At 40.4% G+C, this 16,097-nt stretch overlaps 1 protein-coding gene across 1 annotated transcript in view; it reads right to left on the bottom strand.

Annotated features, from left to right (window-relative positions):
- The window catches only part of LOC132008102 (2-Hydroxyacid oxidase 1), a 49,468-nt gene that overhangs the window by 20,451 nt on the left and 12,920 nt on the right, over window positions 1–16,097 (bottom strand). The window contains exon 3 of the mRNA XM_059386488.1: window positions 5,628–5,883. Coding sequence (XP_059242471.1) covers window positions 5,628–5,883 — 256 coding nt within the window. The remainder of the gene's footprint in view (window positions 1–5,627; window positions 5,884–16,097) is intronic.

Here is a 16,097-nt window from a genome sequence, read left to right as displayed (position 1 = left end):
GCACATTATTTTTATTTTTTAAAAGACTTATTTTAATACAAACTAGGTTTAGTGTTTTTAACATACTTTCAGCTGGAATAGCTGTTTGTGTACCTCAAGTGGCATATATTATCATAAGGGCATGAAAATTCACTTCCCACCAAATTCTACTCAAGTCATTTGCAAAGTTTTCTCAATAAGGATTGAAGAGTTTGTCCTATAGTTTCATTGACTCGTGTGGCCATTAAAGATAATTCTAAGAAAATTCTAATTTCATGAAAGTCATACTGGTCCCCACCCACTTATGGAGCTTTGGTTTGGATTTTAGCTGAAATATTTGGGCATTTCTTTTTATCAAACCATTTAGGGTTGTACATTTTATCACAGCCTTTGGTATTCTGTGGTTGTCTTAATTTGAATTACAGTACGCTTTTGGTCAATAAACACATTCTTATTATGAAGACCTATTCTATTACCTAGAAATGGTATTAAGTGATATTAAATTCCAAACTTTTAAATAATATTGTGAATAAGAAAAAGGTTCGGTCTGTCTATCTCATAGCAAGACTGGTGGCAGGGGGAAGAAAAACATCTGTATGTGTATATACTCTGCATAGCACCCCACCCCCATCCCAAACAAGCTACAGTGTTTCAGCAGGGGCGGGGTGGAGGGGCGAAATGGATAGGAAAAAACAGAAACATGGATAAAATTATATAAATAACTGTTGTTATTCTTGGATGGTGAAATGCAGATCAACACTTGAATGAATGTTGCCTTACAGAAATTTCAGTGCACAATGAAGCCTTGTTGTTACTCTAAAACGTCGTTCAAAGCCAGAAACCAAGAGAAAGTTTTCAGATATCTTGACAGAGACCCATGATGGAGTGTTTTACCAGGGCTTCTGAAGGAAACCTCCATGAATACTATTTTTATGCGAATTATGACACCTACACAAGAAACACGTAAAGTAGCTGTTGATAACCGAAGTATTCCATTTCTTGGGGAAGGAAAAGAGCAACATCAAAATATTAACACAATGACTTGGAACTTAATGCTCCAAATCCTGAGCTGTTTCATGACCCAAAGGCAAGGAAAAGAACTGGCTTTGTAAGGGACTCATTGTGCCCTGAATGGCTCCCAAATATACTTTTTAATCTATATAGAAATTATTTTAACTTTTAGTCAAGTTAGCCTCATAAGAATAGTAACAACTACTAAAGAAAGTGAAACATCATTGAATAACGAATGGTAACTCTAATGATAATATTATTGACAAATATATGTTATTTGCTCTAAGTATGGATGAGAAGACATTAAAGACAAAGCTATGCATCTCCATAATGTGAAAGAAAATATAAAACATTAACCAGTAGAGCCCATGACATCAACACAATATGAGAGAGAGATTCATAATACGTACAGAAATTGGTGCATGGGCCACTAGTCTTTAATGCTGATTAGGAAACACTTATATTGAGCACATAGCCCTGCTAATTTCTTCCTCAATGTGCTGGACTATTAGAAGAAATGGTCAGGGCATGGATTTTAAGTTTGAGCTCAAAATCTTGATTAATGTTTTAGCAGTCATGTTTTATTGGATAAATTTCACATGATCTGGTACATTTTTATCGATTGATTCAACATTACTTCTTGAGCACCTACTATGCGCCAGTGTTTGGGATTGTTAGGATATACCGGTAGGCAAAACAATAAAAAAAAATAATAACCTGGCCACCTAGGGTTGACATTCTAGCAGGGGGAGACAGAAAATAAACAATAAATATAAATAACTATGGAACATGTTAGAACGTAAGGGTTATATAAAATAAAGAAAAAAAACTAGAGCAGAACAGGAGGATGTGAACTGGTAAAGGCTGAATTTGAACATTTAAATATCATAATCAGACCAGCTCTCATTGAGAAGCTACCTTGTAAAGGAAATTAGAGGAACATTGTGACTTTATTTGTTTCCTGTTTCCACTATAACAAATGACCACAACCTTTAAAATGACACAGATGAGGGCTTTAAAATGATACAGATTTATTATACTACAGTTCTGGAGGTCAAAAGTACGAAATGTATCTCCCTGGATTAAGCTCAGGGTGTTGAAACTCTTTTTCCTTCCACAGGCTCTAGGGGAAAATCCATTTCCTTGCCTTTTCCAGCTTGCCTTTTCCTACATGCCCTGACTCCTGATAATATCCCTCCAACTTCTGCTTCCATCATCATATCTCCTCTGGCTCTTGACACTCCTGCTTCCCTTGTCTAAGGACCCTTTTAATTACATTAAGCCTACTGGGATAATCCAGGACAATCTTCCCATCTCAAGGCCCTTAACTTAATCACACGCAAAGCCAGTTTTGCCATGTAAAATAACATATTCATCGGTTCCAGGGATTAGGACCTAAATGTCTTTGGGAGGTCACTATTTTGTTTAACACAGTTATATTGTGAATGTTTTCCTAAACCAAACAATTTAGAGGCTGTTGGCCCATGTACCCAGTTCTCCTTCACAAACCTTTCTCTCCCCGGAGCCCCTGCCCAGGGTCCCCACCCATATTGTATCTCTATTCTGATCTCTACCACTCACATTGGTTTCCCCTTAGAGAGACATGTAGATCCATCCTTGATGTCAAAGCGTAAAGGAAGGGAGGAAGTCAGTTGTGCATGGATTGGAGGAAAGGCATGAAAGGCAGAGGGAGGAGTCAGTTCTGAGGCTCTTGGACACCAGCAAGCCTGACCTGTTGAAAGGACAATAGACCAGCCCATGCAGCTGGGAAGAGTGGATGGAAGTGAGGGTGCCTGTTCATGGAAAGCTCCACAGGCCACTTTTATCACCAGAACCCTGGGAAGACAATGTCCATCCTATCTTTTTCTGCATGATCTGTTCTGGCTGTCATGATTAATGAATCATTTCAGGGCTTATAGTGCCATGATCACCTGATCACTGAAAGGGCAGGTGTCGTGATTTACCTTAGTGATTTATCTTAGTCAATGACTGGAAATGTCTTTTTTCCCCTTTCAGCTGCCCTGGTACTCCACGAAGGACCCAAATCTTTACCCAGGGTAAATGAACCATCTCCCTGGGGTAGTGAGAGAGAGGAAAAAGGCCCTTCCCTCAAAGTCTGAGAAAAGCAGTCTCGGGAACCAGCCTCATTCCTTGCTTCTTGCAAGAGCAGATGAGAATTCCCCTTACTCCCCCTCAGTTACAGGAACCTCTGTGCCATTCATAATGCACACATACATGTGTTTTGCATATAGACCAAGCAGACACTACCGAACTCCTGAACTCTGGCTGGTCCCGGACGCTGAGAGTCAGGACCCTCCCCCACTTCGCCCCCCTCCCCGCCCCCCTCCTTCCAGGCAGAGGAAGTAGCTAGGGCTGGAAGGAGCCACGGCTTCACAGACTCATTCTTCTCTGGATTTCCTGCCTCTCCCGCCTGCCAAACCTCACTTCTGAAAAGCCCGGCTTCACCTTCTATGAGTCAGGTCAGTTGCGGAAAAAAACCTGATTTCATATCAGGCTGTAACGCATGAGCTTTTTGGTTGTATGCCGCCTCAAGCGGAAGCCTGGGTCTCCCATTAGTGCTCTCTGCTCTCGGCTGCTGAATATGGGCTGCTGAGGAGGGGACCAGAGGGCACTGGCCTGCCCTGAAGCCCACAAGGACAAACAGGGCCACTGTGCACTCCAGGGGCCCGGGGCACCAGGCCGTGGGGTGTTTCCTGTGTTCCCCGTAACCTGGATGTTTGCTCATTATTTGATCATCTTCAGATGGGAGATGTGACAAGCTGGGGAGTCATGGCCACTCCTGAGCACATCGACAGCTGAAAAGGGTCTTTGTCTCATGGTCCTTCTCGTCATCTGGGCTGGAGCCCAGGAGCAAAGGAAAAGGGGGAAAAAGCAGACCAACCTTCCAGCTCCTGACTGAGTGACCTGGCACCGGAGAAGCAAGTGATATGAGCTAGAATTCATTAACAACCGTGTCATCTCCCCTGTCTGAGTAGATACCACCGTGAAACACGTTTTGTTATCCAGAACAAGAAAGTGCTTTTTAAGCCACAAAAAAAAAAAAAAAAAAAAACCCTACCATATTCTTTGTTATTGTTGTTGTCAGTAGCCGTAGTAGGGAGAGGAGGAAAAGGAATAGCAAATTCTCTTTCTAATGTCCAAAGGGGAAATCATGAGGAATGTTTCCTGTCAGAAGTGTGAATAGTGAGAAACTAATTATTTTAGAAAGTTTAATAAGTAAGTTACCAAAGTAGAGAAATAAGGTGAATACAGATTTCATATTAGGGAAATTTGAAGCCATCTAGTTCTGGTGAATTTGGCAAGAAGTAGGAATATGTCAGGACTTTTGTTTATGCTCCTCTTCTCTGAGAAAGACAAGAGTGTTTGGGTAACCCAGTGTCTGGGATCATGGAACGGGGTGATTGACAGCTCTGTCAAGGAGAGTGCTTTCTCTTTTGTCATTGGGTTACTTAAGGTACCATATACACAAATAATATCCAAAACCCACCTGGAAGTATCCCAGAGGTCGCCTCTCACGGCTAATTTATATATGGTTCAAGGGCAAGATTTCATGCACAATAGTTTATACTCAAGCAGGTGTATACACCACAGAGCATATCGTCAATCTATGATACTCAGATAAGACTGTATATGGACTTATGCGGTGGTTGAAATACATGTCATTCTATAATATCTGTGGAATTCCTACTTTCTAACCACCTTCTTTCCCTTCTATGGAATGCTGATTTGGTTTTGAAATCTTTTGGATCTTTTTTTATATAGACAGAGTAAGCAATGGCCCTTTGTAAAATGAGATCCAGGATCCAAGGAAGGTAACCTTTATCATTTCACACATTCTGATGGATGCTTTGAAATCCCGTCATCAGAATGTCCTTCATTAAAACTAAGATCTTGACTCTTATTCAAATAGTTTTATCCCTGAAAGTTATTAGTCAAATACTGATATGAAAAAACTCAAAAGGGTTTTTTTGTTTTTTTTTTTTTGAGGGGACCTGGGGGAAGACAAAAAGAGAGGCGAAAAAAATAGGGAAGTGAAGGTCTTTCTCAGTAAACTCCATGAGTTCCTAGTTTTGACACAAGATAATTCTAGTCTTAAAATATTACAGGAAAAAGGACAATTCCTTGTTAATGTACAGGCTTAATGACCTGACAAAAGCATCACAGTTCCATTTGGCATTATTAGATACACCAAGATAAGTGAGTGAATGAGTGAATGAATGAATTCTGACCCATGGATGAACCATGGTGAAAGCGGAATATTGCTGAAAGAAGTAGGAGATAGGGGATCAAATATGTGGCTTTTTTTTGTCTCCATTCTTTTAGTTTTTTTAAATCTTCCTAGACACGGTTGTTCCAAATACAATTAAAAATAATTGTGGTGGCTCTTTGATTTCAACAGGCAAAGAAATGCACTTACCTCTAGAACCCAGAGCCTATCATTCCTCAGCAAGATCCCTGCCAACCATACTTCCGGACCCATGTTTTGTGAAGGTCTAATTCCCTATGGCACCCATGTGGAAACTGGGGGGAAAATCCCTTTGGAGCTGGTACATGACAAGAGGGAAGAGAATTAGAAGACCAGCTCAGGGGCCCAGTGATCAGAGACCCATAGTTACCTGAGTTGAGGTGGCAGCTTAAACCTATTACGCACATCGTCAAAGCGGTTCCCCAGATAAGGAGTGTCCACTGTCAAAAATATGGCCTTGTAGCCCTTCCGCTCCGCCCGCTGCACTAGCTGCTTGGTGACCTCCCGGTCCTTGTAGATGTAAAGTTGTAGCCAGCGAAGGGCCTCAGGACTGGCATCTGCCACTTCTTCAATTGAGGAGGTGGACCAGGAACTCAGCATCATTCCAGTTCCCAGTGACCTGCAGGCTGTGGAAGAAAAAAGATGAAGACAAGCCTGGCATTTCCCCCACTCCAAAGCCTTCAGGTTGTAATTCAAGGGGCAGAGACATCTACAAGGGCAATTAGGCAGTAAGAAGTTAATTCTTTAAAAAGTTGGAAATTTACATTCCTTCTACACTCTGCATTGATCTGGGAGACAAAAATGAGCCAAATAGATGAAGACCTGCTGTGTGTAAGTATGAAAAAATTGGAACAACCTGAATCTCCAGATTTAGGGGATTGCATACACTTTAATTCATATATAAAATGAAAGAAACACACCCATTAAAGATATTACTTTTGTGATCATTAATTTTGTGCATCAACTTGCCTAGGCAATTGTTCCCAAAATTTGCTGGAATATGCAGGTTATTGTTCTGAAGGTATTCTATAAAAGAGATTAACATCTAAATAAGTAGGTTTTGAGTAAGGCAGATTGCTCTTTGTAATGTGAATAGGACTCATTCAACCAACTGAGGGTCTTCCCTGAGGATTAGTAAGCAGATTCCCTTCAGACTCAAACCATATCAGCTCTTCCCTAGGTCTCCAACCTGCCAGCTTATCCTTTAGATTTTTTTTTAAAAGATTTAATTTGTTGATTTGTCAGAGAAAGAGAAAGGGAGAGAGCACAAGCAGGGAGAGTGGCAGACAGAGGGAGAAGTGATGTGGGGATTTGATCCCAGGATCCTGGGATCATGACTGGAGCTGAAGGCAGACGCCCAACCGACTGAGCCACCCAGGCGCCCCTACTCTTTAGATTTAGGACTTGCCAGTCCCTGCATGAACCACTTCCCCAAATCAATCCCCCCACCCTCACCTCTCTTTCTCTCTCTCTCTCTCTCTCTCTGTACACGTACATACTCTGTTTCCGACTATTACAGTTATAAAAGAATAATATTATTGGTGGACACAGAAAGATTTTCAAGATATATTTTAAAAAACCAAAGTCTACAAAATGACACCTACAGCATAATTCCACATTTGTACAACAATGATGCTTGGTATATAAACCTAAACAAACTGATTGCTAATGATTAGTCAGAGAATTACAGTGAGTTTGATTTTTTTCTTCCTTTTTAATGTTTAAAATTAAACGTTATCTTTAAAAATTTTGTTCCAGGTGCATTCTATCATTTCTGTTGCATTTTAAAATTTTATAAAATACATATGCTAAACATTCCAAATAGACAGCAGTGTCCTCACTGTGGGGAACTTTTTGTGCAAGATATCAAAAAATGAGCTCAGTGAAAGTGAAAAATAATTAATTTAATAAACTCACCTACCCGAATGTCTTAGAGAACTTGAAAGAACAAGGGTGATAGGCTTTTCACTAAAAATAGGTGAAAGGCAGTAAAATTGGGGTCAGCTTTAATGGAGGATGAACTGATACAATGTTTATATGTCAAATACCAAATATGGCAAGAGACAATAATAAATATATAAAACGGATTATATGACCCTGAGTCATTCAACTTAGCTGTGTGCCTGACATATATCAAATGGAATTAAAACCAGTTGTCCAAGTGACCCTCACTGGGTGATGTTGAGAATACAGTGATGTACTGTTCAAGACACTACATTGAGAAGCTAAGATACTTCCATGCTTCTCAGGCTTTAGGGGACTAAGCCAGGAGCACTTGTGAAAAAACAGTGTGCAAACATCCCCCCAGAATTTCTGATTTAGTCTGAGACGCACCCTGAGAATTTGCCTTTCCACCCAGTTTCTGGGGGGGACTGATGCAGCCAGTCCCCATACCACGATTTGAAATTTCAATAGTAGTGGTTTCACTTTATAGTAAATTTCTAAGTTCACATGGTAATAAAATGGATTTGTTTTTGATAAATGTGACTTCACCTATGCCTTTTAAGATATATTAGAAAATATCCCTGTTGTTCAGGTGACAGTTCAGATAAAGAAGACACAAACCAGAGATGATCTTGTCCAGGGATCACTAATCTGTCCCCTCTGAGTGGGCCTTTGAGAATTCTCTCAAGAGATTCATGAGTTGCAAAATCATGCCTAAAAACCTGTATTTGGGGACACTGGGTGGCTCAGTTGGTTGGGCATTTGCCTTTGGTTCTGGATATGGTCCCAAGGTCCTGGGACCGAGTCCTGCATTGGGCTCCCTGCTCAGCAGAGAGACTGCTTCTCCCTCTCCCTCTGACCCTGCTCCCTGTTTATGCTCTCTCTCATTCTCAAATAAATAAAATAAAATAAAATAATATTTTAAAAATAATAAAAACCCAAATTAAATTTTATTAAACAATTTTATTTATTTTATTAAATAATAAATTTTTATTAAATAATATTTTATTCAATAATAACACATATGAACATCTAGACCATTGCCCGATTTTCATTAAGACTTAAATCAGGGACAATAACTCCAGGTCATCTACTACTGTTTGGAAGGAACACTGATTGGGTCAGGATCCCCTAACCATCAATTTATCATAAAGAAAACATGTCCTGAAGAGGATGTGACGTAAGTTCCCACAGAGATGGAAAACTGAGTGGAATGAAAACCCAGCATGCCTGACCACTCCTCCAAGGCAAGTGATCTTTCTGGAATGTTCAGATGCCCACCAGACTCCCTGGTATGAAGCATAGATAAATGCACTCCTCAGTCTTTCAGGGCCATGACACCCAAAGGTAGTAGGTTTGCCACATCCCTCAAGGATGCCATTATACCAATAACTCTGGGAAGGCAAACCAATGGGTAGGACCTGCTACGTATCACCTGTACAGGGTGTGGCTACACAAAGGGGTTCAACCAAGAGGACCACCAAATGTTAGGACACACCATGTAGATGAACAGCTGTTCTGTCAAGAAGGATCAAAAATGCTCAAAAAGATCTTGTGGGGTACCTGGGTGGCTCAGTGGGTTAAGCCTCTGCCTTCAGCTCAGATCATGATCTCAGAGTCCTGGGATGGAGACCTGCATAGGGCTCCCTGCTTGGCCGAGAGACTGCTTCCTCCTCCCCTCTGCCTGCCTCTCTGTCTACTTGTGATCTCTCTCTTTCTGTCAAAATAAATTAAAAAAAAAGAAAAAAAGGATCTCCTTGTAATCAAGAGAAACACCTACAGACACTCCACAAAGACCACTAAAATCCTTAAGCTATCATTCTTGCAGGAGGTGTCAACCTTCACAATCATTTTGCCCACTTCCTCTGGGTAGACATGTCCAGAGAAAATCAAGGCCAGCTCATGGCCTCTACTTCCTGAATCTCCTGGCTCTGGTACTAATGGTTGCTCATGTTATTGGTGCTCAAGGTTTATTGTTCAATGATTAAATCATATGGGGCTGAAAATTTGAGTCAAAGACCTTCAAAAGTCTGAGTTACCAATGCCACCAGTGGTAGGCATTTAATAAATGCTTGGTGATCTAACGAATTTACTCCAAGAGAGTCTCCTGGATGGAAGGAGCATATCAGAGTCTGTGCTGACATAGTCTGAGTTGAGGCTAAGGTATTATTTCCAGGAGAGAAAGGGAGCAAAACTTAGAAGGCTTGAGGCTCCTTGGATCTGTGATCCCCTTCACTTGTGATTATGTGCTGTAAGAAAGGCAAATTATTGAGGAATTACAGTCATGATTTTCAACACAGCTTTCTGTCAGAATGAAATGAGGGACGCTGGGATTTTATAAGGACCATTCAAAGAGATGATCCAAATTTGTCTGTTAAAATACTGACACACTTCCATTCCAATCGGTAAATAGCCATAGCTCTGAAGTAAATGACCATCCTTCTTAAGTCCCTTCAATGTGGCATCACTTCCTTCTCTCCTCAAGGAATCCCTGCCCACCCCCTACTGGCCAGGAATTTGAAAGTTAATGCCTGACAGAGCTGGGGGGGGGGGGCATTCAGGATGCTGTTAGAACACTAGAAATGAGCATCTGATCATCTCTTCTAATTGGTTCAATTCTTTGTTGTAATGATCGCTAAATATTTCAAATGTCATTTTTGCCTGAGAAATAAACAGAATACCCTTCTAGCTCACATTACTCTTTTGGGGACAAAACTTGCAAGATTTTAATTTTATAAATGACTTGGCATAGTTAGACTTTGTTAAGAAACTCTAAGTAGAGTCATCCTACTCTAGTGCTTGAAAGCACAAATGCTTCTGAAGTCCCTTTTCTCTCCCTATTCTTTTTTCACAATGAAACTGACCTCCAACTCTCAAAAGCAGCAACTGTCAGATTTCATTTTAAAGGGACAGTGGTCTACTTGCATGGTGTAACATTAAGACTCTGGTGCGTGCTGTCTTTTCACAACTCTTAGCAAAAGGGGGATCCCATCTGAGGTAGTGAAGACAAGGCCCAGTTTCTTGCCCCTAACATCAATCAAATTCTAAAAATCTTGGCTTTCATTATAATCAGCTTATTCTAGAGATAAAGTATCCAGCACCATCAAGTAAACACTGATCCCCTAGGACATCCCAAAACTCTATTTTCTTATTTTCACTCCCTCCCTCTTTTATCATCCCTAAGCTATATTTTCAAAAATAAACACCTAAGAGATGCCCCGATTGCCCAGTCAGTTTTGTGTCTGCGTTCAGCTCAGGTGTTGATCTCAGGGTCCTGGGATCAAGCCCTGGCAGTGGGCTCCCAGCTCAGTGGGGAGTCTGCTGCTTCCTTTCCCTCTGGACTCTCTTAAATAAATAAATAAATAAATAATCTTTAAAACAAAACTCTTAAACTTTTAGTGTTCTAGGTGTATTCAGACTTTTTTTTTCTTCTTTATTTAGGGACACCAGTCATACATTATGCCATCGCTATAAAAAATGCAGATGAGATACATGTACACACATATCACTGAAAGAGACACAAGTAAGGTTGTGGACATTAAAGCCCTAGAAATGATAACAGGTGATAATATACATCCTTGAAAAGATAACGCGATATAATGGATCGAGAGTCAGAAGGTTTGAGCTACTGTCCCAGCCTTGTCATCTATGAGGCACATTTTATCTGCAAAATATCTATAACCACAGCTGCTCTCTTGTCCATTTCCTAGCTGGACAGTCCACTGAGGCAAGGTTTGTGAACGTTTTCCGTGTAAATTCTGAAACCACATAATTGTAAAGAGGTAAGTTGGAAAATGCCTAACGCCATTTGGAAGAAGTCCTAGATAGTCTTATAAATTCAGAATTTTGCCAAGGACCTGGGTTTCTTATCATTCCTCATAATCTTCTCTATACCCAGCTTTTCCCTGCATTGGTTTTGATCAAGACACCCATTCCTCTTTGTAGAGATAGCATCAAATGCTCACTACCTTAAGCAAGAAAGCTCTCAAAATGGAGAGGAATCTTCTCCAGGCCAAGGAACTCTGTCAGAGGGCTGATACAGGAAAAGAATATCAAAGGAGATAATTCCTGCATTCCTGGGTATACATTCCTTTGAAAAGCCAGGGAGAAGACAACAGCAAATATCTAAGAGGTGCAACCAAAACATGCCTTTCCCTACCTCCTACTTCTACCCCTTATCTGTCTGCAGATTTCCAAGGAGGGTCTGCAGAGCAGATCTGAGGGGCTATCAACATTTGCTTAGTCAGCCATCAACAATAATACCTGGGAGAAAAATTTTAAAATTCTCACTACTTTTTGTTGTTGTTGTTGTTTCTCTACTTTATTTGCAATAAAACTCCGAGTATAATAATACAGAAATAAATGAGTTTAATATTATTGTTTACTATTACCCACAATACTGTCCCTCCCACACACCCCAGAATGGACTATGGGCTAGTATGGAAAATACTGGTGCATTCTGTTTAACAGAATCAAAACTATCTTGGGATGCACCCACAACAAAGTTTTTTATTAGCGTTAAATCACATGGTCTAGGTAGGGTCTACAAGGGTCTGCAATAATCTGGCATCAGATCCAGTGTGGTTCTGCCTCCCCAAACTGCCATTCAGTAGAGTTAATTCAATTTTGTATGCTATGGAAACTGTTATCAACCACTGAGGTTGACATCAAGTCATCTCAGATATAAAAGCAACCACCTCTGCAGTGGATACAAATCCTGACCTCTAGTGTACAATGATTCAGCTGGGCTAGAACAGGTCAATAGCTTTGCGAAACAGCAGTAATGGGCAGAATCCGCTAAGAAATCGCTAAGGAAGGCCATCACGCCTCTAGATGTTGGCAGCGTCTCATTTTCCATCAAGTCTTAATGGAAACATTTATTTCTGATCTAGGTAGTCTGGATGTACAGGAGAGAAGACAGGAAACGACTGTGAACTTAAACTGTAGGGGACACTCAGACTGCTTGCCCAAGTTCTTGTACTCTAAAACCAGGACCTTAGAGGAAACTGACCAGGAATGGCAGGGTCGGGAGCGACTGGCTCCCAGCTTGCCAGTGCCAGCCGCCTTCTGCCATGGCATCTGTCTGTCCTCTGCACTGGTGTCCCTCGGAGGAGGGTGTGGTCAATGTGCCACATTTTCTCATGCATCATCCCTTGCTCGTTTTAAAGTCAAGGAATTAAATCACATTATCGTAACAGCCAGCCCCTAGGCACATTTCACCATTAACAGATGTGTTTTATAACCTTGCTTATCTAGAATTTGCCCAGCTTCCTAGAGTTTAAGTTAGAAGAAAAAATAAACAACAAAATAAAAGTAAAATGGCAGAAGATGAGACAGAAGTTTCTCAAGGCTGAGGCAGCATGATTTACTGCTTCCAAATGTTTTAACGTCCAGCCCAACATTCTCACACATATAAAGGAGATGTATCACCAAATAAAACTGAAGTTTATCATGCCAGGCTTGACAAGAGGGAGAAGGATCATACACCTAGAATGATACTCATCCACAGCTACCACAACCACCACAACAGAGGAAAATAAAAATTCGTGGCTTATCAGTGGAAGTAAAATGTCTATTATTTGAAGCATTAATTCGTGTAGATCAAATCATATTCCCAGATTAGAGCAGAACGATTAAGCAATGTGGTACTGGAGCCCAAATTATTTCTTTGAAAATAGTTCTCTTTTATAGGAAAGGTGAGTTAAATTTCCGAAATTGTGTGTTTAAAGGAAAAAGGGGTAACATGATGAAAGCGTCTAAAGTTATTTTTAGGTGCATTTGTTTACAAAGCTCCTGCAAAACTTAGTCACCAAGACAGCTGTGCTGAAAATTTTGTGGAGAAAATGCATTCTGTCCTCTGCACAGGAAGTCATTGTGCAATGGGGAAAATATGCAATGACAAAGTACCAAGTAGTTGTGTGGTTCAAAACTCAGCATCTGACCCACTAGGGTGTTTGCATGAACAGGCACTCTAACATCCACCGGCTGTGTCATCCTTTCTTCGCACAGGAACTGCCATTCACAGGCTTACGAAAGAGGCAGTGAATGTTATTGTCTGCGTGTCTAAAATTACTCTTGCAATTACTTGGAAAAATAATGTGAAATTTCCACTATAATTTTGTGTGAAATACTTAGATGTGGTCAAACAAATCTTAATTTATGATTTAAAGAACCGAAGCAATCTCAACACTGCCAAGAAAGGCAAGGAAACCGGAGTTCATCTTTCCAGTGCTTTCAGGATGGCCCATTGTCTGAATCAGGAGCAGTTTAACCTTGAGGGATCTCACAGCCACTCCCTTGGAGAGCTGTTTTTGATTGTATGGAAAGATCTGCAAGAAACAGTCCTCATGACATCTGTGTCCTCCCTTTCTAGCATCTGCTTTGTTTCTGGGACAGAACTCTGGGTTAGAATTAAACATCAGTTTTACTGTAATGATCCCCAGGTTATTATTCTGTCATCTTATTAAGTTGTCAGGTCCTGGCATAACTGGCAGGATCGCATGGAGACCACACCAGAGTCAGATGCCTATTATGACGGGTTCGAGGAAGATCAAGCTCGCCCTTGACCTCAATCAACCTCGCAAAGTGTAACAGTCTGGGTGTCAGGACACCACAGGGAGTCTCTGACTTCTCACTGTCATGCTTTAATGTCATCAGGCACACTAATCACTGGAGAAGGAGAAATCTCATGCTCTCCAGAAAATTGCCCCAGGAGCTTAAATTCTGGTGTGAGATACTAGAAATTGTACCATTCAGTGCTGGTCTTCAATGTAGTAAGAGCCTACTTTTTTACTAGTTGTTTTTGATTGATGAAGTTGGTCTTAGCGCAAAGTGATTTCAACACTGAATCTACCATTTTTTTTCGAAATTTTTCTGGATATAAATGGCCCATCTTTATATTTATCTATGCATATATACAAAGAAGGTCCATAATCCTTTAATATATGTGTATGTGTATATATGTATATGTGTATGTGTATGTGTGTGTGTATGCATATGTACTGTGTGTGAATTGTGTATGCAGAGGGTGTGTCTACTGAATTTTAATTGCTGGAAAAATATGTCCAAAACATAAAGTTGAGCTGAAATAGGTCGAAAACAAAGGTGAGAATCGATTCTTTTTTTTACTACAATGAAACCAAGAGGTATTCCCTGCCAAATATTTAATGATGTAATTTGGACAAAGTTTCAGTGAACTGTCCTTTCTTCTTTTTCCTCCTTAATTTTGTTTTATTTTTTCTCAGTAAAAATGGCTAAAATAATGGATGAAGACAAATAACTGAATCAGACTCTGGAGTGAAATGTATCTTGGTTCACACCCCATCTTGATCATGGACCAGCCCTAGACTTTGGTCAAGGGCGCCCTTGTCTTCCATTGTCAAATGAGGAGAATGATAAATGATAATTACCTCACAGATCTTTTGTGAGGATTAATGATAGGAATGTAAAGTCCAGCATCTGGTGCATAAAAGGCACTCATTTCAGAAAAAGTAAAAGTTTCATTTAAAGTAAATCTCCTGCTTTTCCTGGGTTTAGGTAAAATTGAGAATAATGGGGATATTTTCCTCATCGGTATGCTGAAATGTATACCTACTCGGTCACCTAGTACAACACATAAATATATAAATCAATAAAGCCTTCAAAAATACATCATTTGGGTCTGGAGCAAAGGAAATGACAATTTTTCTTGCTGAATGGTCTTTCACTCAATGTTAAGGTCGATCACTTAATCTCGGAAAATCCAGAAAATTCAACAGCTAAAGCTCTCACCTACACCCTAATTCAGTGCTTTGGGGTCTGTATGGCTCTTTGTGTTACTCTGCAATCTGTTCCACCTGCAGCTTAATAGGTGGTCAAGTCACAGCTGAGTCCCAAAACTTCACTTTGGAATGTTCTGGCCTTTTAGGCTCAAAAAGAACGTGTTTAGATTTAATGGTTTTATGGCCCATCAAATCCTGTGTGGTAGCCTCTAATTGCATCCAGGGGCAGGAATTTCTTTTAAAATCTTTTTTTTTTTTTTTTTTTTTTGACAGTTTACTAAGAATTTGCTAATATGCTGAGCATTCCTGGAACGCGTTAGGCGGGTTTTAGTTTTTCTGTATTTGAGGTCCCGGCACTCCCTCATGTGGCACTTGCGCACATAACAGCCAGAAGCAAAGGGATGAATTAACAATCTCCTCTCCTTCTCCTCTCCTTCCTCTTGATTTTTCCTATCATTCCATGAAGGCTGAAATTTAATTTCATTACAGCCACAGTGCCTAACACTGGAGAGAGTTCCATGATCATGTCCTAAAAGCCTCCGTGGTCTATTAAGCATTTTATTTACTCTTTGAGAAGTCAGAGATGCTTTATTTCTCTTGTGAGATGGAAATCTCGCCTCAGGAGACTATCTGCTTTACATGGCACAAGGGTTTATGCATATCATTGATATTTCCTTTACTACGCGGAGTATGTGGAGACATGATTCTGTGGTCATCCTGGAAGCTCATAAGAAGAATAAAACTTAACAAAAAAAAAAATCCAATAAGGTTTCAAATGGATGCACCATTATAAGTAGAGACATTTGTATGGCTTTGTAAATATTATAAGAGTTGTCAATTATTAAAACGTTAACTAAATCATCTAGTGCAATAAATGTCTTATTCATAACACAGTGCATGGCAAACTGCTCTCCACTCAGTGCTTCTCTGTTAGTTTCCATCGTTTTTTTAAAGATTTTATTTATTCATTTTTGCTATAGAGAGAGAGAACAAGCTGGGAAGAGAGACAGAGGGAGAAGCAGATTCCCCACTGAGCAGGGAGCCTGAGGAAGGACTCCACCCCAGGACCCTGGGATCATGACCTGAGTGGAAGGCAGATGCCTAACCGACTGAGACACCCAGACCCCCAGTTTCTT

This window comes from Mustela nigripes, unplaced genomic scaffold (genome assembly GCF_022355385.1).
Source record: "Mustela nigripes isolate SB6536 unplaced genomic scaffold, MUSNIG.SB6536 HiC_scaffold_75, whole genome shotgun sequence".
In the NCBI taxonomy this organism is placed as follows: Eukaryota; Metazoa; Chordata; class Mammalia; order Carnivora; family Mustelidae; genus Mustela; species Mustela nigripes.
Note: the sequence above shows the minus strand (reverse complement) of the source record. Positions and strands in the feature narration are given on the sequence as shown.